General features: G+C 35.3%; 1 protein-coding gene across 1 annotated transcript; it reads right to left on the bottom strand.

Annotated features, from left to right (window-relative positions):
• Positions 1–1,166: 1,166 nt before the first annotated feature.
• Positions 1,167–18,777, bottom strand: LOC148843003 (uncharacterized). The gene is made up of 7 exons (XM_088957059.1): positions 18,254–18,777; positions 15,538–15,559; positions 14,497–14,534; positions 11,260–11,458; positions 11,051–11,137; positions 10,904–10,975; positions 1,167–3,457 (listed from the first exon to the last, which is right to left on the bottom strand). The coding sequence occupies exons 1-7, from the start codon at positions 18,457–18,459 to the stop codon at positions 1,541–1,543; spliced, it is 2,541 nt and encodes an 846-aa protein (XP_088813185.1). The 5' UTR covers positions 18,460–18,777; the 3' UTR covers positions 1,167–1,540.
• Positions 18,778–27,792: the final 9,015 nt, after the last annotated feature.

Raw genomic sequence — 27,792 nt, 5'->3', positions numbered from 1 at the left:
AGAAATCTATTAAGGATCTATTGGAGTAATGGAGAGGCCTTCAATATTATATTTAGAAAACTAATCAAATCATAAATCATTCAAATAAATAAGGAAAAGGGTAATTTGAGAATTAAAAATAAATAAACATTTGTTGCAAAGTGAAAGTCCGGGGGTCTTTACTGGCTTGTTGAAAATGAAGTTCAGGGGATATTTGTCATTGACCCCGTAGTACAGGGGGTCCTTGTAATTTACCCTAATTTAAAAAAAATAACAAAAAAAATTAAAATATTAATACAATATAACAGACATAAGCTACACCCCATATCGTATCTCAGAGTCACTTATACTCTATTTTAGGGGAATTACAAGATTTCAGCGTTTTTTTATGCTAAAACTTAAAAAGGTGATATGATAAGACCCCTGTCAAAAATTAATATCAAAAAGATAAAAAAGAGAGTTTCGGTCAATACAAATTCTCTATACGCAAAATTTGCTTATGAAGAAAATCGATGCTATCATCCAATACATCCATCATATTAGGCCAATGCTAGTATAGAAAAATTGAACCCAGGTCCTTGTGTAGAAAATTTGATATTTTTTCAACAGTTGGACTCTAAGGTATGTATATTTTAATTTGTAATCCATTACCCGACATTTTCCAACTATATTCCCGTAAATTTATAATTCATATAAACTATAAAAATATGTTTCGCATTTATGGAATATATGGCTTTCCCTAACGCTGTATTTGGTTTGAAAGAAAAAGTAGGGAAAAGAAGGGAAAGATAGGGGATCCTTTACAAACCTTGTAAAGGTTTCCCTACCCTTCCCTTCCTTTCTCTACCTTTTCCTTCAAACCAAACATAATCCAATACATCTTAAGATTGCCCATCTGCCCCACTAAGACTCTTCAATACCGACACTTGAACCATGGTTGTGATTTGCGAAAGAAACTAGAAGTGACCATGTGGGAATCACCTACATGTAATTTGATGTCCAAAACTCTGACGAGCATTGCTTCTCCTAGTTGCCTCAAACTAGCTGGGCTCAAACAAATGTTCGGCTTTGGAATTTGGTGGAAGCAATACCCTGAGGCTCAACAGGCAACAAATATTCATCCCAGAGAGCAACAAAGTGCCTTGTTGCTACATCCAAACACAGAAACCAGAAAGAGAAGACAGAGGTTCTCGAATGGAATTACACTTGGATTTGCATTACTTTCCAGAATGAAAGAATTTTTCCTTAACATTTCGAGGAGAGCAGACAATCTCTCTCCCCACATTCCTTGTTGAATGTCAACTGGATTAGCCACTTAACACAGTAATCTGAGTAAGGCCAACTACACTTGAATCTGAAAGGGGGGCATCTGCGCTAACAAAACAAGTGCCATGCCACCAAACCCTAAACATGAAAAAAAGCTTATTCTACGACTCATCACATATATGTTACAGATACCCTAGAAGAAGATTCTCTGTCAACCTGCTAATTCGCACAGGGTGCTGGCTGGACACTAATCAATTAAGGCCACCGATACAGCCATCAGGGTAATCTCTTCATGTTACACTGCTGGGACAAATCTAACATGACTGCACTGTTTCAACTTCACAAGAGCTTCTTGCGACTTCCCTTGCAGGAGATCGACATAAGCAGCTGTGAGAATAGCTCTTGGATTGTTGGGTAATGTAGCTAGCGCTTTGGTTGCAAAGTGGTAGGCCTGATCAAGATTGCCTTGGATAGCAGACACAGTGGCAAAATTTACATAAAGGGTCCCACGTGCCTCTTCTGGCTTGAGGAACACAATACCTTGAGACTCTTCCACGGGCAGGTTATTGGAAGCCACCGAACCACCATTGGAGTCCTCACCATCTCCACCCTTCTCAACTCGCCACTTTTCTCTGTCCTCTTCACTGTATGGCAACTCAACGTTTCCATCTATAATGTAGACAGACAAATGTTCGGCTGCTTCTTTTGCTCGATTCAAGCGGCACAATGCCTCAGCCGCATATACATGGCCTAGAAAAATGTAAATCCTTGAACATTCTGGAAGCCTCAAAAGAGACTTGGCAGCAGATAGTGCTTTCAAAGGGTTTTCCAAGCTCAACTCCACATATGCCAGGTCCGCTAGAATAGCTTGCTTAATCATGTTGTTCTCTCTTCTGCATATATCTTGGTAAGCAGAGACTGAACTCTGTAGGGTGGTATTCGAACTTGCTCCCCCCTTTGATTCTTTTGCTTCCCCATTCACATAAGCCGATGCAGAAATTACTGTAGCATTAGATGTTTTTGAATCCCCAACTGATAAATTCTTGTGGTTTGAGCTCTTCAGTGATTGGTTTGACTCGTCTTCCTCCAAGGATGAGTTTGACAAATCAGCCTTGGGTTGCCTTAATTCAAATCCATTTAATAAATGAAGAGCATTATGAAGACATTGTCGAGCAAATGGCATTGAGAGCTTTTGTTGGCTGTCACCACCCAATAACCCATCATCCTCTTCCACAGAATCCAAATGCCTACTTCTTGAGCTCCCATCTTCCAGAACTAGTTGTCTCCATTTCCCTTTTCCAACAACATGCAATCTAACTTCGCCATTGATCCCATTGGATCTCAAAAGTCCTTTTTCAAGTGCCAGCAAACAACATTCAGCAATCCGGAGCCATACAAGGGGCCGCTTGTGGAAAAATAAACTGGCCTTCTGGAAACAGTGAGCAGCAACCAAAGGTTTGCCACAGGCTAAGTACTGGAGCCCACAGTTGTACAGAGTAAGAAGGGATTTATCCTGTGAGAAAGTTGAAAGCTTAAGAGGCTTCTCCGACCGGAGTGCTGAACTACTTTTCAGTGCCCTGGAAAAAAATACAGTTGCTGTGTGGTCCTTCTTTAGTTGATGGTAGATGCACCCAAGATTGTTGTTGAATATGCTTGGCATCCCTGATTCTGTCCTATTATTTGATGTCATCAAGAGCTTGATTGCTTTACGATGATTACCACGAGCAAATTCTAGCTGAGATTTCAAAAGCAATGCTGTGGAAGAATCTCTACCACGTGCTATGTTCATAGCTAGCTTAACTTCACGCTTTGCAGCCTTCAGGTTCCTTGCGAGAAGCAGAAGTCGAACCTTGTAGAGATGCAGCTTCAACTTCAAATCAACAGCAGGAGCAGGCCGATCAGCTGAGTTTCTTGAGAAATCATTTGAGGATGGGAGGCCAGCTGTCCTAGGTATGTTCTGCCCACCAATATCTAGTGTTGAGAGAAGAGATTCATAGTCAAGTGCCTCATCTGATAAGGTTCTCGTTAAAGGGTTTTCTGAAGCATTTACATTGGCAGCTGAATCTGAAGCAGATGCATCTAGAGCAGTTGAATTGCTTAGTGTAGATGAAGTCTTCATTACTGGATTTGGAGGTTGATGTGTAGTGTTTCCATTGTCACCTTGACTAATATAACTAAAACCGAAAGCTTTTCCAATATACAGAATAACGTCCTGGGCAGAGAATCACAAGAAAATTGTTTAGCATTTAACATTGGTACAAAGAAAGTTGAACTGTAGAATGCATAAAATTCAAAGGATAAAAAACATTAAAATAAGCACAAAATCAACATCATCATCAATGCTTTGCCTTGACACAAATAGTCAACAACATGAATTTTGTCCCCTATTCCACTTTATTGAGAGTCAACAGCATGAATTTTAATTTCAATTACCTTTCTTGTCACATATTCACACATTAGACTCTTTTCAAACCATCTAACAAATTGTATACTAGCTTTTGCATTCATTCTAACAAATTCCCAAGCTATCTATGCATCAGGTTTGGCAACTGTATAGAAAGTAAGATAACCATGCACTTCTCTCCCATATGGATAGCAGAACCCAAATTTCATCTTTAGTGAGTCCCCATCCAGGCACTGAGTTAACCCAAATATCTTGACAAGCTCCACCAATGATCATTCCCAAAATATCACCTTCCATTAGGTAGAATCATGTTAGCTGATACCACTTCTATCAAAAGTTAGCCTAACCCATTCCTTATTCAGTTTATTCCACAAGGACAAAATAGAATACACCCTGTGCGATGCACGAGAAAACCCAATATCCAATATGATGACAAAAGGATTAAAAGGAAATGTAAACTTACATCGTTTGTCCATTGCAGAACAAATTACTATATGTACAGGAAACCAGTGTTTTAAAAGGTGTGGGAGGCATACACCTGGGGGCTTGATATCTGAATTTGATCAAATTTGAGGAAGTTTAAGGCCCCATTCAATGCCACTTAACGCTAGAAAAAAGAGCACTTTAAGAGCATTCAGTTCCATGCTTAATCTTCAGCCTTAATGTCTCATCATTTTTTTATCAGCAAAGAGGAATTTTATTTAAAGAGAACAAAGTTACAGTATTACAGTAAAAGGAGAAGCATAGTCATTGCTACACATAGTATTACAATAAAGCCCAAAAAGCTGCTGCCGGTAAACTCCCTGTTCGGCTAAGGAGTCAGCCATCCCATTTGCAATCCTTCTGATCCATGCAAAAGAAGCATTGAGTTCCCTTCTTAGGTTTTCAATCTCCCTTAGGGAATGTCTATAAATCCAAGGAGCATTACCCCTAGTGTTAGACCATGATATCACCAGTTTTGAGTCCCCTTCAACCTCCAAGATTTTAAAATCTGCTTGTTTAGCAAGTTTTAGGCCCTAAAATAGTGCTAATAGTTCAGCCTTTATTGAGTCACCTACCCCTAAAGGTCTTGAATACATTGCCAACACTTTGCTTGAGGAGTCTCTAAACACACCAGAATAGTTCAGCCTTTATTGAGTCACCTACCCCTAAAGGTCTTGAATACATTGCCAACACTTTGCTTGAGGAGTCTCTAAACACACCAGCAATGCCTGTAAATCCCAGGTTTTGCTATAGAGCTCCCATCAAAATTCAGCTTGATTTGTTAGGAACTGGGGGCTTCTATTCCATCACCATTCTTTATTTCTTCTAAGAGGAGTATGCCACTTCTTTCCACGCCTTTATTATATAAGTTGTTGAGAAGCTTTGGAAGAGCTCAAGTGTTTTTACCCAGTGTGCAACTTTTATCTTTATGGTTTCCACAAGTTCTTCTTTTGACCTGTGCTTCTCATTGAAGATTCTTGCATCCCTTTCCTCCCATACAGTCCACACCACAGCCGCCCTAACTGATTTCCACATAATTCTTCCAGTCTTCCATTTTTTGTTAGATGCCTTAGAAAGTTTGGGTTGAAAAGGCTCGCTACATCCTGAGGAATACTCCATCTGCAACCAGAAAGAGAACAAAAAGACTCCCAAACAAAGAGCACAAAAGGGCAATAGATCAATAACTGGGTTAGGGATTCACCATTTACATAACAAAGATATGCACACATGAGGGGAGAGGCATTTATGTGGCCTCCTCTTTTGAAGAATGTTACAGGTGTTCACCTATTCAAGAAAAACCTCCCAGCACAGAGCTTGAATTTTGGGTGGAATGGACTTACTCCAGATCTCTTTTGTCGGGAAATTCTCTCCCCCAATAAAAGTCTGCACAAGAGTGTTGAAGAAAGAAGCACAGAAGAAGATGCCATCAGAAGAGGTAGACCAAACTCTAGTGTCTTCCATAGATTGAAGCAGGAAGGCAGACTTAAGTTCGTCTAACAATCGAATGAGGGTCTCACACTTAGACATGTTCATGGACTGAGTAGCCCAACGGACTAGCCCAGCCCGCCCCATTCTAATCGAGCTTGGACATTATTTTAGGCCGCGGACTCGGGTTCGAGCTTAAAACACCGGGCCCAACCTTTTTTCAGGCCAAGGTCGGGCTTTCTCAAAAAGCTCGGCATGAGCCTGGGCCCAACTTGACAATATATGTCATATGATAAAAAAATATATTTTATTTAATAAAAATTATATATACAATATTTTTTTGTATTATTTTTTAGTTTTAGGAACTTTTAATATAAATAAAACACTTTTTATTAAATAAAAAAGAAAAAAAAATCTATTTTCAAATTTCTGATCGAGCTTGGGCTTGGGCCCGAGCTTCGGGTTTTACATGAGGGCAGGGCTCAGGCTCGGGCTTGAACATATTTTGTTGATACATGGGCAAAGCCTGGCTCGGCCCATGAACAGGTCTACTCACTCGTTATCCCTCAACCCCCTCCTAAAACCCAAGTCCTAACTTAGGACAAATTGAGAAAAAATGACAATTTGATATAGGTTATAACTTATAGTCAGATATTGAATAAAGTTTAGGGAAAGGGGAACACAAAGAGTATCATCCAACCACAAATCTTCCCAAAAAAGTACCCTAGAACCACAATCCACATCAAACCTAATGAGATTCATAAAGATTGGATATACCTCTTGTATTGCTTTCCAAGCTCGAAGTTGATAAGGGAGATACTATTGCATCCCAGCCATTGTTCATCAGCCCGTAAATGCTTTCTATAACCTTGTGCCATAGGTCTTCCCAAAAGAGAACCCTAGAACCATAACCCACATCAAACCTGATGATGTTGATAAAGATTAGATATACCTCATGCATTGCTTTCCAAGGAGAGCTTGAGGTTGATAAGGGAGCTACCTTTGCATCCCAGGCATTGTTCATCAGCCTGTGAATGCTTTTAACCTTGTGCCACAGTCTATCTCTTTCCAATGGAAACCTCTAGAGCCACTTTCCTAACAAATAAGTATTTCTTTTAACTAGGTTCCAAAGTCTTATGCCTCTTTTTCCTTTGTTTTGTTGCGTTAATGTCTAATCATATCATTACACATCTATTTACATATCTTTGTTTTTGTTTTCCAAAAATACCCTCAAAACACTTCTTTTACATTTAAGGACCCACATGTTGTGATAATTACCTCTTTCCTTCTTCCTTCTTTCTTTATTGTTAAACATAATAATAATAATAATAATAATAATAATAATAATAATAAAGTATTAGAAATAATATTAAACCGGTCGGAGTCCCCACCAGCCTTGTGTGTTTTTTTGTTCGCCACCAATACATTCTCACTATCACCTCTCGTTGTTGTAGCCATCCTCTAGTCTGTCTTATATTATTATTAATTGATAATTATTCATTACTACTAACATAATAATTAAAAATAATATAATCATTATATTAATAATAAGGGTAAATTACAAAGGCCCCCTGTACTACGGGGGTTTGTGACAAAGCCCCCCTTGTACTTTGTTTTGCGACAAAAACCCTCTTCCGTTAGTCTTCCGTTGAAATCCACCGTTGCAATATTTTTTAATCTCCATACTACCCTTGTAATAACTATTTGGAGAAAAACATTGTTCATCTTCTCCGACCTCACGATACACAAACAACAGTGAGGGTAGTTGTTGTAGCGGTGGCGAACTTCCAAAGTCCTCCCTCTCCTGTTGGTGATGACGATCTAATCCATTCAAAAAACATAGCATCAGTGATGCCAAACGGAAACCAGAGTCCAAAGGTATTCTGAAAATTTGTCTTAATTTCATTTTGCCTCCTCGGAGCTCTTCCGGACTCTCTTCACCTTCGACCTCCAGCAATACCAAGACTAATCGTATCCAACGAGCCTTTGACGTTTCTTTCTCAATAGTCTGATCAGAATGGCTCAACAATTCGTGAAATCTGTCGAAGATGGCTTGAAGCTCCCAAAGCGAATATACTTTGGAAGCGATCGTTCCGTTTCACCTCCAAGGCCAGTCGCAATGGAGAAGCCTTCCCACACGCTTCTTCCAACTTCCCCGATGCTTTACGTGGTGATCTCTGATCCTACAATTGTTGATAATCCGAATATTCCGAGCTACCAGCCTCATGTTCACGGCCGGTGTGATCCGCCAGCATTGATTCCACTTCAAATGAATGCAATTTTTGTGGAGGTGGCCTGCTATTTGGATATCGCGTTTGTTACAGTTAACGGATTGTGGCATGTTCTTTGTGTTAAGAGAAGTCGGAGCTATGATTTCCGCCTTGCAATCCCAATGAGTGAGCAGGTACCCTAGAAATTCAGATCCTTTGAAGGTATTTAGTTGCTTCATCCTTTTCAAGGTTGATGGAGGGTTAAACTTGTCTATGAAAGCCAGTTGGTTATGACGATCTCATCACCAACAATAGCAATTGATGGATGAGATCTCCAATCTCTCCACCCAGTCCAGTTGGACCTTGGCCACTGCTGCAGCCCTTACTGCCTCATCTGGTGGTCGAACAAGGGAGTACAGTCAGCTTGGTGGGGTGAAGCCTACTAACCTTGATGATGTTTTTGGATCCGTTGATACATCAGTGTTGTCTCAATTACAGGGGCTCTCATTGAATGTTGCAGCATCTCAGTTGCAATCTCCGACTGGATTCCATATACGTGAAAGCATTAACCAGAAGCTCCTACCCAGATTCAACAAGCCTCTCTTCCTCTCCAATGAGGATATCAACATCATTTGGACTTGATCCCTCTAGATCAGTAGTTGCAGCAGTAATGAATTTGAGGTCAACTACCTTCTCAAAGCGGAGTCAGAGCTTCATTGACCGTAGTCTCTCTAGTGAATTGCCTCTTTGGTCTTCCTTCTATTGCTACCTCTACTACTATGACATCTTCTACTCTCTCTCTCTCTCCATCTGCAAGGAACGGAAAACAAAGAAAATCGAGAAGAAGAAAGAAGAGGAGAGAAAGGGGAAGGGGAAGAAGAGAGAGGGGAAGAGAGAAAGGGGGTGAGAGGGAGGACTTCGGAAGTCCGTCGCCGTTGTTGTTCGTGTATCGTGATGTTGGGGAAGATGAACTGTGTTTTTCTCTGAATAGTTATTACAAGAGTAGTATGGGAATTAAAAAATATTGCAACGACGGATTTCAACAGAAGGCTAATGGAAGGGGATCTTTGTCTCACGATCATAGTACAGGGGGGATCTTTGTCGCAAAACAAAGTATAGGGGGCATTTGACATTGTTATTGTTATTATATAGGGAAAATTATTTAATTGATATGTTAAAAGTCAAACAAGGTTTCTCACATGTATGGTTAAAATAGTCAATTGCCACTTTTCAGAACTCAGCATTCAGATTTCTTGTTTTTATCGATAACTCAGCATTCAGATTTCAAAACACTCTCTGCACTCAGACTTCAAAACCAAGAAAAGTTCGCCAACTCCAATACACCTCTAAAAGTAATTATTACAGTTCCAGAGGCATTCATAGTTCACAATTCAGTGTGACCAAACATGCCCTAAGTTCAACTTTTGACCAAGTAAAATTCAATTCAGTCTGAAGCATTTCAGTGGAAGTTTAAAGTTTAATACCACGGTTGATAATTAACATTTTGCGTATTACTTGTCAAAAAAAATTAACATTTTGCTTATTGACATTCTCTCAAACTTTTAACTCAACTAAAAGGAAACATAGAATCTAAGCAGAACTCTTGCATTATCCTATGCAGCAGGGCAGCAAATGGGATTGGGCATGATAAGCCATTGGTTAAACATTACACAGTTATATTATGGACCTTTATGATTGGAAAAGGATCTAAAGATTCTAATTTCTTTTTCAAAGCTTACACCTCTAAATGCCTTCAGCTTATACCTGGTCTCTGTCCTAGACTTTTAAAACCCTTATCAGACCCACATGCCAATGCATGCATGGGAGAAAGCACCAAAGAACCATTGGAGTCTTGTTAGGGAGTACCACACCTCAAAAACCAACTCCACTTCAGAGGAAGTTCAATGTCAATACTCAATAGAGACAGCCAGCAAAAACTTATTGTTTAAATTGTCTCTAGTTATAAAAGATGTACACAAATATAGTAGGGGTGGTTTGGTAGAGGAGCCATCAAAGTTCCAGTTCAAAAATTCCTCCTTTAGATTCATCCATATAGCTCTAGTCTGTCTAGCATTTGCAAAGAAAAAGTATCTTTTATTATTATACTAGGAACCATGGTAAAGGTGCATTGTGTCACTTCTATGGAAGTGTTATTTATTTAACTTGAAACAAATTGAATTTCCACAACTTTTTATATCAATAGGTGATCAAGCTTTTTTAGAGAATGGAAATATGAAAAACTCAGAGGTACAAATATCTCCCATACGAGAGAAAATCTGAGCCAAAGCTTTCTCAGCCACCCTTGGTTTCTCACATGCTACAATCCGTACAGGTAGGATAGCATCCCAATAAAATTCAGCCCTGTTTACTCATTCCCTAGCCATAGCTAGTGAATCTACCAATGCATTTACAATCTGCTAACTCATTTGAACAAGGAGATCATCTTCTGAGTTAGAGGTTTTGCCTCTATAAGTTAACAATGACAACCAATCATAAACTGTTAAGCCCCCCTCCACTTTACATTGTTATATCCAAGAGAATGAATTTGAGTCCTAGGAAAAGTGAGAGTAGCCCTGCTCTTACATAGATTCTATGCTATTACCTTGTGCAATTAGCAACAAAAAAAATTATGAAGATCCTATATCATTTTCTTTAAGCTATAACAAGTGAAATGTCTACTTAATCGAGCTAACTTGTGTAGGTTGCAATAAGAAAACAAATAACTTTCAAGTTTCTACTTAAAACAACCAACTAATCAGATCACATGAAACAAGTATAAGCTCAAAGAGATGTCAAAAAGTATATAGAAATACATATATGCCCTAAGTATAGATCAGACGTTGATCTGGCATTAGCATTTGGAAAAGGTTAAAGTCACCTTTCAAATATTGAGCATTAACTAGTTATCTCTCTCCAACAAAATATCCAAACCTTGGACGTGCTTCATAGCTGCTATTACAATTATCAGCCATTTTGGAATAAACTTAGAATCCTTGAAGGATCTCATAATAGTGAATCCTTAACAGTATATAATGATTATTTAGAAACATTCATGCCATTGGATCTCATATATTGAACCCTTAACACTATATAATGATTATTTAGAAATATTCATGCCATTCATGTTTGAACTTACTGCAGCTTTTGATGCATCATTGGAAGCCAGTGCAACATCCAATAACAGAAGGCATATGTGAAGAGCTGTTGTCTGCATGCAGGAAAACAATTAAGAGGATAGAACAATTCTCAGATCAATCACATATTGTAAAAAAATATACAATACCTCATCTATGGGTTCTATATTTTCATACAGTGATTCTAGAACCGATAATGCATTTGCATATTCATGAAGATGGAACAAGATGACCGCCTGTATTCATCAATAGAGTAAAACCAATGAAGCAACAAACCATCTGAAAATATCCTTGAAAACAAACCAAATATAAAATTACTTCCAAATGCTAAAAGTATGCATATATCAACAAAACATACAATGTTCAGTGTTGCAACAGAAGTGTCAAATTCATCTGCATAGGCAATACTGGTACTATTTGCAGAAGAGAATTGATGTGGTGACGTAACACTTCCTTTTGATCCTGAACTGACATTATTTCCAAGACTGCTAAGAGTGTCTATCTGTTCGCCAGATGCATGGACAAGCTCTTCACTCCTCTTCTGAATCATCATTAAAGAAATCAAATGAAAGGTAAGTATGGTTCAAAATCTTGTGACTCGATTCAAATCATGAATCACAAAGGTTTTCATTTAAATCTTATTCTACATCCTTTTCTGCAAAATCATACAATTAATCAATTATCATTTGAATCCTATTATTAAAAATCAAATTAAGAATTATCATTTATACCATCATCCAATTTAAATCAACCCAATTTTTTTATAGGATACACCGATACAGTAACTTTTTTTTTGAACAATCACCGATACAGTAACTTTCATTCAATTAAATTAAGAATTTGCAACTGCCACCACCCAAAGAGAGGATGGTGATCTGTCAAGATAACCCAGCCTTACAAACAAGCCCAAAAAAAAGCCCTTTTCTAGTAAGGGCTTTATAACAAGTGTCTCTTGAAAAATTTTCCTGCAACTGTTTCAACTAGCCAATGATCAAGATGCAGTGGTTGCAGATTACTACGAGTGTATTGGGAATGTTATTCTTTGGATTCCAACTTTTCAAAGGAGATTTCAGGATTGGGAGATTGAGAATTTTGCTGAGTTGCTTGGGCTTCTGTCAGCTCAGGTGATGGATGCTAGCAGAGAGGACAGTTGGATCTGGAATTGAATTGCAGACGGGTTTTGCAGTTCCATCATCCAAAATTTGGAATTCCACCTCCCCTTCAAAAATCAATGCTTTAGTGTGGGCTGCTGCTCTGGACAGGTACTTAACCAAAGTTTGCTCAGGAGGAGATGCAGATCCCAGAACAGAGTTGTATTTTTTGTGGGCAGGGTTCAGAGGAGTCAAGTCATCTTTTCCTCCATTGTTCCTTTGCCTCCCAACTGTGGTGGCATTATCTTTCAGCTCTGGGGGTGAATTGGGTCATGCCTAGCAATATTTTGGACATTCTGTGGGATGGGATGTTCAAGGGCTTTCTAAGTTTGCATGCTGTGTTTGGAATTCTGTTCCGGCTGCTGTGATTAGTACTATCTGGGCTGTAAGGAACAGAACTATCTTTCAGCAGACATCTAAGAAAGTGGAGTTAATTTCCTTTTCCTTTGGAAAGCCAGTGTCCTGGATTTCTGCAGCTAAAGGTCTTCAGCAGCATAATCTGGTGGCTTCGCTGAGACCAGAAATCTGTGGAAGTTGCAAATTTGCTGTTTGTTTTTGCTTGTTCCCGGAAAAAGTCTTTTTCCTTGGGGGTCTGCTGTATTTTGTTTGTTCTATTAATAAAAGCCATCTTACCTTTTTCCAAAAATAAAAAAGTCTCTTAAAAAATGAGAAGAAATAAAGAAATATCAAAGTGGAGGGCTAATTCTTAATTGAGTTTCCATCATCTCTAGGTTAAAGAGCCATTGTAGTTGACTACTTGACTTCCAAGTTGAACTTCATTACATCTTAGGCTTCAAATGTAAAGTGCTTCTAGACACTAGTTTTAATTTTTTTTATTAACGCTGCTAGTGTGAGCTTGTCTTATAATGCCAGTCCCAAGCCCTAATAAAAGAGGAGGGTTGCGCCAAATTGCAAGCTACCAGTGAAAACTTTTGCCAAACTCCTATGGTCATGGATGATCATTTTTTTGGGGGGGTGGAGGAGGGTTCAAAAAAATAAAAGTAATTTTAACTTACAATATCATTCACAATTAAATTCAAGTCAACTTTATATATTATTTACAATGCGATTACAATTTTCAAAACATTGAAAGTAAGAATTGTCCATAATCTTTTTTGTCAAGTGTAAAATATAAATCTACAAAGCTCAGTGGGCGTTATAAAGCTGAATTTTGATGGATCAGCCTTGGGAATCCTAGATCATCTGGAATAGGACGATCTTTTAGGGATGAAGAAGGCAATACCGTTGCTATGTACTTGGGTCCAATTGATGTAAGGGATCCAACAAGAGTTGAAATCTTGGCTGCAATGTTTGGAGTAGAGAAGGCAGTCGGAAAGGTTATTAATTGAAGAAGATTCAAAGACTGCAATAAGTTGGCTGCAGAGGAGGGTTCCATGGAAATACAGAAATAAGACTAAAAATTTCAAATGGATAACAAGAAATATGCATATAGGGGTTATTTGGGTCCAAAAATCTGCTAATAATTAGGGTGATTCACTTGCTAGACAAGGGGTAAATAGGAATCTCACTTGTAATGTAATTTAATCAGAGTGAGATAGCATAGGGTATGCTCTCAAGGCTTCTTTGTAAATTTGTACAATATAAGGGGGTAATTCTTTTTTTTGATGAATTATAAGGGGGTAATTCTTTTTTTTGATGAATTATAAGGGGGTAATTCTTGTACATTTTGTTTGTAAATTTAATAAAATGCTTCGGTTGCCTATCAAAAAAATGGATTTTACATGCTTATATGTCCATAAGTTATAATATAATGTACAAAAGACATTTGTTTAGATATCAAATCTGAAATATTTATAGTATAATTGAAAATTTTGCACTAATATAGTCAAAAGTCAAAAATATGTCCAATGTGACAACATTCTATGATCAATACTTGATAGATGTAACAGGGCAAATTTAACAAAGGGAATGTCAAGTGATAGTGAAAAAGACAGAGAATGCAAAGAACAATAGTTCAAGTAGGAGGAGGGAATAGAAATAATGGACATACTACAAACAGAATGTCATGCAAAACAGTTTCCCATGAATGGACTATGGACATTAACGAAAAATGCTACAGTCGGAAACAAATTCTAGGTAGCACTTGATACTAGTTACTCTAAACAACCAAACAGTTAAATCAAGGGGATATGAATCAGGTGATTTCATTCTATATTAAGCCTTTAATGGTTACAAACTACAAAATTAATACTGTAATATAACCATAAATCAGAAAATACCATAATGGAACCAATACTACCAAATACATAATCTGTTAATTCTATTACATATTTTAAGATCACAAGTACTGCATTTAAAAAAAAAAAAAGATCGCAAGTAATGCTACAATTAGGTTCCAAAATGCTAAAGACAGCCTCAAGGAGATAGTAATCTCTAAACAAATAGTCTATTTTTGTGCCTTTTCATCATGTCATGTATGGTGTATCTCCTTTTGCTTTATGGGCATTTGGCATCCTTTTCTCTTCCTTTGTTTCTTTAGGGATGAAAAGCTTTTATATTTTTCCCTTCCTCTTTTCTTAAAAGTAATCATCATCATCATCCAAGCCTTATCGCAACCATATAGGGTCAGATACATGAATCCTGTTTCACCATTCCATTTTATTTAATACCATATCAATTGTTAAATTATAGGCACTTAAGTCATTTCTAACTACTTCAACCCAAGCCCTTTTTGGTTTACCCCTATTCCTTTTAGCCCCTTCAATCTGGAACAGATCACTTCTCTTACAGGTGCTGTTGGTGGTCTTCTATGCACATGAGCAAACCATCTTAGTCTACTTTCTCTCATTTCGTCACTTAATGGAGATAATTGTAGGGCTAGCCTTACAAATAGCATACTCTAAGACCCAGTTGGATATTGACTGATAGAATCCACTACTTTCCTGGTAACTGCATGCTTTTGTCATCTTTCAACTCCAGTATAGTTATTTTTTGCGTCAATTTTAAAAGTGAGATGCACAACTAAAGTGCAAGAAGCTCCTAGAGCATCAGTTACAAAGGCGCAAGGCAAGGCACATGCTGGACAAAGTGAGTCAACCATTTTGGGGAAAAATTCAAAAAGAGACACCTGATATACAAAAATATGCAAATCTAAATTCTAGAAAAAATAAATTATACAAAAGAACTATTAGCTCAATTGGTTACAGCATCATTACATTACATGAATGGTGTACTTCGCAATGTCCAAGTCCTACATAGGTTAAACTGCTTAAACTCTAAACATTATAGGAATATAGGTACACCTTATAATATAATCAATTATCTATTCGGCATTAAATTTAAGGTTAACTAATCAAAATATAGCAACAAGCTAGATGAGGTGCACTTGACTTCAGGTGAGATGTATGCAAAAAAAATAAGCCTTGCCTTTGAAATTAGGCATGCTGCACGTTGGCAGATGGGCTTGCCACTTGCCAAGCAGGGGGGGTCAATAGTGATCAGTTTTTTGAGGGACAGGTGTAAACAAAGTAAATAGTAAAAGATAAGCTGGTAGTTGCTACCAGCAGAATGATAAGGATGGTTGGCATGTAATCTGTATTCTGTAGATCACTTTTTCATCATACTCATCAAATCTAACATTTTTTATCAATAAGTAAATCTAATATTACCGACCAAAAAATTGCATGCTGCACACTTTTTAAAACAGTGGTTTACACAACCCTCAACTTAATTCAAAAAATCGAATCCCAATTATATAGGGTCAGCTCTATGTAATTGTAATCCAATATATAATAATGACTTTTTACCAGTAACCAGATCAGAGATTTTTTATTTATTAATAAGAAAAATGCAAAGAAATACACAACAGCTGAGATTTAGTTCACCCCAAAACCAATTAAAAGATCAGTGCCCCAAAAAACAAGGATTAAAATATCGATATAACTGTATCGGTGCATCCAGATATACATGGATACACTAATACAAAAAACATTTTTTAAAAATTTAAAACTTTAAAATACTATGTTGGAGGGTCCTAATGATTGTAAAATAAAAAAAAAAGTAAAAAAATAAAAGAAAGTGATTATAGATCATATCGATACACACCAATACCCAACCTTGAGTATTGGGTGTTTGAATATTTTAATCCTTGACAACACAACCCCAACTTTACTGTCCATTGTACATTGCTTTTCGAGTGAAACAATGTCCAGACAAGGCATCTCTCTAGCGTACTGACATCAGACATACGTACTTACCTAATATGACAACAGATATTGGATGGACACTTTTAGAGTATACTTTGTAAAATTAACACTTCTAAAAATATGAAAACTGCTATGCTTTAACAAATCATACTGTTAAAAAAAGCTTGCTTATATTAGAAGTTAATAAAACTTGGCAAGATATTAATGCCGAGAAATGGTTCTTAGATCCAAAAACTACAAATAAAAGCATGAAATAAACATATTAAATGGGACAACCATATTCGCATCATGTCTACGATCCTAGGAAATGGATCATACCCCTTTTCCCCATATCCATGTCTGATAGAACTCAGCCAGTTCCTCGGCGGGATCAGACTCATGCCCATAAGAACCCTGCTCTAGTTCAGCCTACAGTATAAATACTATTTTAAATGGAGCAAAACTATAAGAAACTACTCAAAACGTTTCCTCGAAGTGGCTTCTGGGTTGAGCAGTAACTCAACAGTATAAATACTATTGTAAACATACTACATGGAATACCCATACACGTATCCATATCTGGGAATCACAGTAATGTCATCCAAGTCCTTGAAACCCCTAAATACCATATCCATATAATTCCACGATAATTAGTTCTTAATTAATCAAATATGTTGGTTTTAGGAAATATACTCCACTTGCCATTTTACTGAAGCTCAACCTTTCCAGTGTGTCATATACATAGATACACAAATACATAATGTATATGTATACATATCTTAATTTAAAAAAAAAAAAGTTAAATGATTATAACATACATGGATCTTTCAGTGATGCTAAATTTGAAATATTGACATTTTAGGCATTAGGTTCATTCTTGACGCATTTGGCATGAAAATTGTACTCTCTTACGTTGCAACAGAGTGAGGGGGGAGAGAGAGAAGTGAAGAAAAAAATGAAATGTGAACAAATTTTTTTATTGATAACTGAAAAGCTGGTAAAACAAAGAATTAAAAAGCAAGGTCTCAGAGAGACCCAATATACGGGAGGAGACAAAAGAAAATCCCTCACTATGTTAGGGGCAGAAACAATAAAAACCTATAAGTATGACCCTTATGCCAGTAAGGAAGTTGTCTTAGAAATTCTGGATATTAGGTTAAATTTGGTTTAAAATTTTAAATTCTCTAATTATTTGGGAATTGACTACTTCTGTATATCTTATTATCATGGCTAAATTTACATTCATATTAAGTACTATCCTAGAATTGAATTAAATGAGGCTTGGTGGCATCAGACATCTACTCGCTCAATCATAGACAGATTGTGCCCTAAAATCTTAAAATTTGAAAGACCTCCCAAAGTCGAAGCCTCTCAGGCCAAATTAGTAACCATGGTTCTATTGAGCTACCACCTTAAAAATGAAGCTGCTCCTTCTATCAATCAAAAGAATAACAAGGTAACAGGTAACTTCTTCGTACTTGTAATCACATTAATTGTCTTTCCTCCTTTCGCACCAGTTTCCTCAACTATAACTTCCAATTAGATCACCTAGGAACTAGGTAACACAGAACAGAAAACATTGAACTAAACAATTGGAAAGCTTCTTATAGCTCGCCCCTGACAAATACACTAAGTTTTTGAGCCCACAATGTAACAGATTTTACTAGAAGGCGTCGGATGACGTTCCTCTAGCCAACCTTAATACAGACATCAGTTTTTTTCAATTGAAAAATAACCAATCTTATCAAGCAGAGCTGAATACTAATGAACGCCAAAAGCAAAAAACAAAAAACAAAAAAAAAAACAAAATTCAAAAATATGAATTAATTTCTTTCTTTGAATAGCATAAATTAAATATGTAACATTATACAACGACAATGAATGCATACTCCAAAAGCAAACGGGAGGATCAGAAAGCAACTCCGCCTGTATCAACCGAAAAGTTTCAAAAAAGTCGACTAAATTTCTCAAACGAAAACAAAAGAAAAGGACGAAATAAGCTTCTGAGGTCGATATTTCATCAAATTGACGCAAACGAACGGAAAAAGATTAGAACTTCCGGAACCTCACCTTTGGATCGTCTTCCTTCTTCTGCAGCAACTGTTTCAACACATCGATGCATTCCGTAAACCTCCGCGATTGAAACAACAAAGCAGCTTCCTTAGCGAGCCCGGCTGTGACGGATAGAAGGCCATCTTCGTCCGCCGGGGAGCCATCTCTACTTGCAGCCGCAGCCGACGACGATGAATCTCGCGAATCCATTCACAGATCGAACAAGGTACGATCGAATCTCAGTTCAAGAACCAGGAAACCAGAACCCCTCCTTATCTTGTCGAATCTCAGTTCAAATGGCGTCAAGCTCGCTTTGATTTCTGTATAGAGTGGCCAAGGGTTTCCTCTTCCATTTCAGTGTCCAAATGGAGTAGAAAGGAGTTCCAAGAGGCTAGGGTTTCAAATACGCTGGTCGTTAAACGCCCCTGATTTGCAGAAAGAGAGAGAGGTCGATACAGACCGGATTAAATGGATGTGAGAGATATTGGATTAGACAGAGAGAAAAGAGTAAGGGGAATTGAAAAAGAGAGTGAGGGAGGTTTTTTCCTCTTTTACGCCTTTTCTGCTTGTTGGGTTTCGCTCTCGCGTTTTGAGTTGTGGGTCAGCTAGCAAGTAGCAAGTGAAGTCCCCTTCCGGCGCCTAGGGATGTCAACGGGTCGGATTCAGTACGGTTTTGGTCTGGACTTACCCGACCCGATGTCGCTTCAATCGGGTATGAAGTGAAGTGCCCTTAGTTAGATATGCAAACGGACCAAATCCGATCCGATATTGTTCGTGTTGGATTCGATCATAGGATTTGATTTGAATTTGAATACTATTGGTAAGCCGTATTTTCGAATCTGATCCCATCTGATTTGTTTTCTTTAAAATTTATAAATTAATAAAAGAAAATAAAATTAAGCATTTTTAAATTATTTTCATCATATATATACATATTTTTTATAAAAAAATAAATAATATCACAATTTTATAAAAATATAATTATAAATAAATAAATAATGTATATATATATATATATGTATTATATATATTTATATTTATAAATATATAATATATATTGGATTGGATAGGGGTGATTCAAATCCGATCTAATTTCTGATCCGATCCAAAGATCGGAATTTGACCAAATAGGATCTAATCTCGATCCATTTGCACCCCTACTTATACCTATTAGGCTCAGTTTGGAAAGCATATAAATACAAATACATATAGTGAAAATACATACAAAATACAGCACTATCTAACCGAGTGTCACTTCAATCCGGATCAACATAATATAAAATATAAGGTTTTGCACTCTATATATTTGTATTTATACTTCTTCCTCTAGGAAGAATACAAACTACAAATATGTAAAACACCCCTATAGTTTCATAAACTTACTAAAACCTACCCTATAGTTTGTGTTTTACTAAAACATCCCCTATAGTTTGCAATCAATTTACTTAATCTGCCTTCTATTAGATGAAAGTGGAAAATGATAGTTTAACACTAACATCCATTCAAATAAATTTAATCAAACAAAACTAAAAACAAAAATACCATTTTTGTCCCTAGTAAAAGAGGGACAACCACTCTATTTTTTTCTATTTGGTCAATTTTGTTTTCTACACAAAAAAGTGTTAGAGGTAATTTTGAATAAACAACTATGGATCCATACCCTTAAACATTTTGCACTCAGTTTAGGGGTACTTTTGGAATAGACAATCATGGGTCCATGCCCTTAAACACATTTCATTTAGTTTAGGCGAACATGTTACTATTTTCATATGGCAAAACAAATAGTTCTTACTGAAAGGTCATTAAGTAACTTGGTTGCAAACTATAAATGATGTTCTAGTAAAATGCAAAGTATAGGGTAGGTTTAAGTAAATTTGTGAAACTATAGGGGGTGGTTTAATAAATGATCCTAAAATACAAAATACAAGGTTTTATTTATATTTGTACTCCTTCCAAACGGAGGTTTAATCCTTGAACCTAATCTTACCCCAAAAACAGATTATGTCCTGACACTAACCCAATAGGGTTGGAGGGTTGGATCAATGTGGATCTACCACGTGAACCAACCCATTAGCATCATTAGCCACTTTGGTTTCATTTGGATCCCATTTGTTAGGGTTGCAACTTGGGTTGAGTTAGCCTAAACACAACTCAAAAAGGTTGAGTTGATTTGGGTTAAGGTTAGAGTTGAAAAGTATGAACCTGATTTAACTTCAAATTGGGTTAGATTTAACTTGAACCAACTTAACTTTATATTTATATGTAAAAAGGAAAATCAATGATGTGGTATGGGAAGAGTTTTGACCAATCAAATCCCACCCATGAATTTTGATAAATAACACCTGATTGGCTAATTAATGTATGATTTTGTTATCTTGTTTCTATTGATTTAACTTTATATTTTATTTGACATAATTAATGTATAATTTTTTATATATTCTTTTGATTACTTGTACTTTTTTACTTTTTACAGATTTACTATTTATCTATCATATCATTGATTAATCCATTTGACCCAAAACACTAACCAACAACCCAAAAAGAAAAATAGTTTGATAGAATTATTTCTTATGTATAAAATTATTTTGTATTACATTTCCATCATTGATAAAATTATTTCTTATGTATAATACTTATTTTTGTTCAGTATAACGAATGTATAATATTAGATATGTACCCAATATTTTATTTTTTATAAATATATAACATTAGATATGTGCCAAAATGTTTCTCTATTTTTTATTTTTGTGATTATTTGTATTTTTATTTTCAAAAAATTTATTATTTGACTATGACATCATTTCATTTCTAGATTAATTTTAAACCTGGCATTCCATTTTCAACATTAATATGAATACTCATTACACTTCATACTTTTTTTTAGTATAATGAATATACAATATTAGAGATATGCCCAATTCTTTTTATTTTTATTTGTATTATATATTTAATTTATTTTATTATTTAATTATGACATTATTTACCATTTGACCCCATATGGTAGAATTGCTTAACCACCGGGAGGGAAAAAATGGTTTTATTTTTAAATTCTTATTTTAAAATATTTATTTTTATACTATTAAAATTAATGTTATGGATTTAATTAGTAGAATTGAATGATGAAAAAAAAATATCTTAAATATAGGATTTAATGAGAGAATATACCTTAGATATGATATATAATGAGTGAAAATAGGAAAATAATTTTATTTTCAATTAATTTTAATTTTACATTTCATTTTACATCATTAATAAAATCATTTCTTATTTATCATACTTATTCTTGTTTAATATGCAGAATATATGATGTTAAAAATGTTTACATTTTTTAATTTCTATACTTTTTGTATTTTATCTATTTTTTAATTTTATTATTTAATTTTGACAACATGGATTGTCCCATTTGACCCAAAATGATTTAATTTCTAACCTCCACCTAGATGAAAACACTTTTTCAAGGTATATTTTAAAAGTATAAGTTTTTGTGTTATTGAAATTATCAATTTATTATATATGGATTTAATTTAATGATGAGAAGAAACAAAAGTGCCCTAAATATAAGATTCAATGAAGGTGGATGCAAGTTAATACCTTAAATGTTGGATTTAATGAGAAGGGATTGAAAGTATTTTTAATATATTAAAATTACTTATTTTCAAGTCATTTAATATCAATAACCAATTACCCTATTTGCCTTCTTTTTCTGAATAAATTTAAATATGAAGAGATAAATTTTGTCCTAAAAAAATTCAGAAATATTATTGAGGTGTGTGTGTGTATATATATATATATATCGTGTAAGAGAATATGCTATGTAGGTGATCAAATTTAACCTTTATGACCTACACCAAAACTAAAGCAAATATATGCTTTAAATAGTATAAATAAATTCTTATGTATATGAATGTATGCATGTGACAGCAATTATGTATCCATATATGTATGTATTCCATATGTTTGTACATGTATTTCAACAATTTTAAACTTAAAAGACAAATTTTTTCAAAAATATGACAATTATGTCATTTTTACGTATAATGATGCTATAAATGAATTTCAAGACTAAGAAATAAGAGCATTTGGCAAAATGTAGAGAAGTTGGACCAATCCAAACCCAACCCGATTCTACCTCAGGAAGGGGTAAAGCAAGGTTCATTATGTGGCCCACTGGCCATACCACGAAGAGTTTGATCCCACACCTCCAAAATGGAGGGGGTGCCATGCGGCCATCCTGACTATCTGGTCATGGGCTCAAAGGGCTTCTCATTCAAACCCAATTTATTTCCTAATTCAAATAAAATACCCAACAAACAAATATTAGCTTGGATGAGATTCTTCTAGATAAAATGGATATCTAATTATAAACCAAACCTACTTCTGATTTTTTTAGTTTTGATGAAACATAGGCCTGATAAATCAAATAAAAAACCAACCTAAATAGTGGGTCTCAAAGCATATGTTCCTGAACCAATTTTATTCATGTTTTACTTGTAAACGAGTCTTCTTTTATTGAATATATGCATTGTTTCATCAAAATAGGAAAAAAAGGAAAAAAAAAAAAAAAGATAGTGGGTCTCAAACAAAACATGCAAGTATGGTTGCTCCACTAAAGTGCTAACTAGCTGGTTGGTTAGGTGTCCTGCTGATTGTCCTAGAGACTTGGGATCGAATTCCATCTACACCAAGGTTGGGGGATTTGGGTTTGGAAGAAGGGTTACCCTACGGCTGAAATTGAACCGAGCTCTAATCGAATAGCCCCCTTCCAGTTGTATATAACCCCATAAGCAAAAATATAGTTTGAGAAAGTCTGTAGGCAAATTTCATTGCTATGCAGCGTAGATATCAATTGATTTGTATGTATACCATTTCTCGATGAACAAGGTTTGAATTAGTGGGATACTTGGGGATGGATCTTTTTAACAAACTAATAGTGTAGCCATATGCAATCAAATAGAGAAAGAGCTCAATTTCACAACTAAGTGAAAAGAAGACCAAGAAAGGAGATAAAAGAGGAGGACACAAAAGGAATAAAAAAGTGAAGACAAAAGTGCATAAAGAGGGAAAAAAAAAGAGGGGGAGAGAGATGGAACTGCAAATGCAAATGGATCAAATTGATTTTGGATGGGATAACAACCAAATCTAAATAGATGAGCATCTTAGAGATTTATATTCGAGTTTGATACGAAAAGAATATCATTAAAACTATACAAAATTAGCACACAATTATAAAATTAAATATATAATATTATAAATAGAAAAGAGTAAGTCTATCCAAATCCCAAATATCACTTGATTCCATAGAATTTAAATAATAAAAAGATGATGTTTATATATGTATAGATAATACAATTGGATCATATCAGAACTTAGCAGAGGCATTGACAACTAACAACTCAAACATTTTCTTCCTATTTTGTGATACATTGACACCACTGACTGTAGGGGTGTTCACATTAAATGCCAAACCGACTAAATGGCCCGACCAAACCCAAGTTTGTTGGTTTTTCAAAACTATGGACCGGTTTCGGTTTGTATGAGAAAACAAATTGATAATTCGGTTTGGTTTCATTTTCATACGCTGAACCGAACTGAACCGATCCTATTAAATGTTGATATATTTTATTTGCATTTTGTTTAAACTTTGAAAAAAAATTGGTTATTTATGATAAAAACTAAGAATGTAAAACCGATACAATATAATACAATGGTACAATATTTAATTCAGTTTGTATAAATTTAAATATATATTGACAAAAACATCAGTTTTGCATAAAAATTAATTGATTTAAATATATATTTTGATTTTGCATAAAAACTAAAAAGAAATAAACTTAAATATAAATAGATATTTTAGTTCAAAATATATAACAAAACCGACTAAACCAATAAATTGACCTTCATGTTTGGTCGGTTGGTTCTAGTTTAATCAATAAATAAATCGACTAGGTCGGGTCGGTTGAAGAAAATGACTCGAACCGACCCAACCCGACCCATGAATGCCACTGAGTTAGTTTGGGTCAACTACTGGTGCAATTAGTTGACCTTTTGGTCCAAATTTGAAAACATAGATGAGTATTTGTGCTTTTTACCTCTTTTACTTCATTTTTTTTGTAGAGGTTTGTAGCACAGTTCATGTTTCAAAAGTTAAAACCCATTTTTCCTAAAGTCTTATAATTATTTTGGTTCCAAATCCAGTTATCCTAGATTTGGATGTTAGAACTTGTATTTGATTAATAATGGGATTAGGTGCATATTTAACCTCATCCAATTTAATTAAAATTTGAGTCTGATAAAAAATCATTATTTTATGTGCATATGTAGTATAATTATGCATATATATAGATATTATGTATAATTAAATAAAAGTTATAATTGATAAGTTGAGTATAATATAATATAATATAATATATATTTATTATACATATATAAATTAAAATAATTATTTTTTTTTATTTTTAAAATTTGTGGTCATTTTAAATACAATAAAATAACTATTAATTAAATCCAAATCCGATCTAAATTTCAACATGATAATCAGATGTAGATGCAATTGGATCAGATCTAAATCCGATTAGTTTACAGCCCTAGATACATTGTTTGCATTAATAATAATGATAATATAATGGCATCTTTATAGAAGGAGCAAAAATATCGGTCTTCCATTGATTATCAAATTGGGAGTTCTAAGTTTTTCCCTTTTTCTTTTTCTACATAACAATAGCGGTGTTGTTTTTGTCATAATTGTTGCATGAATATTGAAATTTCTAGTTTTTCTATGGTCATTGTAAAATAGACCACTATCTACAGGTCCAATAATATAAGGCTCCATTTGGATAAGCTCTTGCTTTTGAGCTTTGGGCTGTGGGAAACAAGAGCCCAAGGTTCGATATCATCAATAAACTGGCGTTTCAAACATATCATACTCTTTTTTTTTTCCTTTTTTTTTCAATTTGTTATATTTACAAATAAACATATTCTATTTGAGATTAACATTTCAATAGGTTAAAAGGCCCTAACTCTCAATAAATAAACAGCACTTTAGTGGCCGATATGTTGCGATATTTTGAATATTGCATGAGGCAAAAATTGTTTTCAGCATTTGGTTAAGAATTGCTTTTAAATATACAACAATTTAAAGCCAAAACACTTTTAATACCCAAAGCACAAAACCTAAATTTAGGGTTTTGTAGGGTTTTGTGATAAAGCTTATCCAAACAAAACTAAGTGCTCTGTAGTTTCATTAAATAATTAAGTGGTGGAAAGTTCCCACAATGAGAGCTCCCCATATTAAGTTTGTTTAGATTGAAAATTATAAAACAAAATTAAATCAAGGTTATCGGTCCCACAATTATTAAAGCCAATATGAATTTGGCAAACAAGATACATGCAGTGTGAGTGTTTCTAAGACCCTATACAATCATTACTCTTTTATGAATATCTTGTATCAATAGAAGGTCATTACCACTGTTGATCCCAGCTAGCTAAGGTCTTTGGGAGGGTGAATTGGGTACAAATAAAACCTAATATTTGGCATTTTAGCATAAAGTGGCCACTCAGACTGGAACCCATGTTCTCATGCTTGAAACTGAAACTGAAAGTTCATGTTCTACTATGAAACCAAGCAATTGTTTTGAAATCCAAAAGCTAAAAACAAATCACTTCAATCCGTTTTTTTTTTTTTTCCTTTTTTCTGCATCAGTCTAATTATATAAACAATAATTTTTAATATTGATCATATATATTCTTTCAAGTATCTGGATATATGATTCCGAATGACTGGAGTTCTTGCTCTCTCTCCTTCCCTTACATCGTGTTCTCAAGGGATATTATGATTCTATTAGTTTTGTGATTAAATATTTTTGTTTTTTTTTTTTTCATTTCAAAAAGTTCCTTTCTGTTTCTCTGTGTTATTCAGAACTGGTTTTAAAAATTAAACCATTTTAATTCGTTTTCTTTTGTACTACATACTAAAATTAGGGTACCAATACTACTGGAACCCTTATGAATTGGGTTAATATAAGCTCTCTAGTCTCTACTATTATGACCCTTGTGCCCCCATTCAGCCCACGATCACTGATGCTTCCATCATCTTTATGCATCCCATATATCTTTTATGTATCTATATTTTCTAATTTCTATCCATGGAAATTGGTTTTCCTAGTTAAGTGGTGTAGAGAACACTGATGTGGGCCCCACTACAGTGGTTCCCACTGTGTTCGTAGGACAGCATGTGTAGTAATTTGTTTCAGTTATAGTAGTGTCAGTTTGAGTCAGTTTGTTAATTCAGTTGTTATTTATTTCAGCTTTTATTTACTTTATTTATTATGTAAATATTAAGGGCAGATGTGTCCTTTCCATTATGTACTAAACATAACCTATAAATAATAAGAGAGTGGCAGTGGCAGATCTGTTAGAATCTATCCCTCCTTTCAACCACTTGTGTTCTCCTCTTTCTCTTCTATTCTCTCTCTTTTCTCTCACTTTTCTTCTGTTTTGTAAACCTAAAACCTATTAGGATTCAAGACTAATTACAGTCTTGATCTTCTACTTGGTATCAAAGCCTATCTAGGGCTTCTCATGTGTGTCAAGTCCAGCCGCCCACATGAGGACTAGCTAAGGCTGGAAGCTTTGAAAAAGTATTCGGTGGCTGAATCTTGGAGATTACCAAGAGAGGTTCGCAGCAGTTGAAGACTTGCCGCGGCTTGCAGAGAGTTGGTAATCAGGAAAAAGCAGCGAAAGTTAGGGTTCAGGTAACCCTAGAAGACAGTAAACCGAGGTACATAAGTAAGTTTTTTTTTTTTATTGAGTTTCAGAGACTGCAATCAGTCGAGATAGGTTGGACCTATCTAGAAGGAGGGGTCGAACTGTGTTCAAGTTTGTTTCTAGGGTTTGACTTGTTGAACTGTGTTTAAGTTTGTTTATAGGATTTGACTGTTGGGCCGAACCCCCCCTCTCAGAGGTGATTAGTTTCAGGGTTTCATATTGCCCTATGACAAGTCCCACTTGTGCGGACTGCTTGGAGAGTGCAGCTGAGCACTTATTTCAGACCTACAGTTGAAACCCTAATTTTGCTCTCGCAATAGTGGGTCCCATAGTAGTGATTTCAAAAAATAGCATATCAGATTGACAGGCTGCCTGGTACTATGCATGCCGATTGATTTCAGATCAGATTTGAGTTGATCCCTTGACTATACTGTGATAGGCGATTGATTTCATATCAGATTTGGGTTGGTTTCAGATCAGATCAGTTTTCATATTAGATCATATTTGTGTTGGTTTCAGATCAGATTTCAGACCTGCTTGTTTGATTCAGTTTTCTGGTATAGTGGCTCTAACAGTTTGTAGCCACTGAATTTTGATCAAAGATGGAGTTTAAGGGTCAAGGAGAAAGTAGTTTTGGAAACCACAGTTAAGGTAGTGTATCTGAAACCAGGTTTCAGATTACAACTATGAGATTTGATAGGTCAAATTATTTGGAGTGGGCTCAATCAGCCATGATGGCTATTGGAGGAAGGGGAAAACTGGGTTACCTCTTGGGAGATG

Source organism: Nelumbo lutea, chromosome 8 (genome assembly GCF_056320005.1).
Source record: "Nelumbo lutea isolate HS-2025 chromosome 8, American lotus-T2T, whole genome shotgun sequence".
NCBI classification, from domain to species: domain Eukaryota; kingdom Viridiplantae; phylum Streptophyta; class Magnoliopsida; order Proteales; family Nelumbonaceae; genus Nelumbo; species Nelumbo lutea.
The sequence above is the reverse complement of the archived record's forward strand: the minus strand, read 5'-3'. Positions and strand labels throughout refer to the sequence as shown.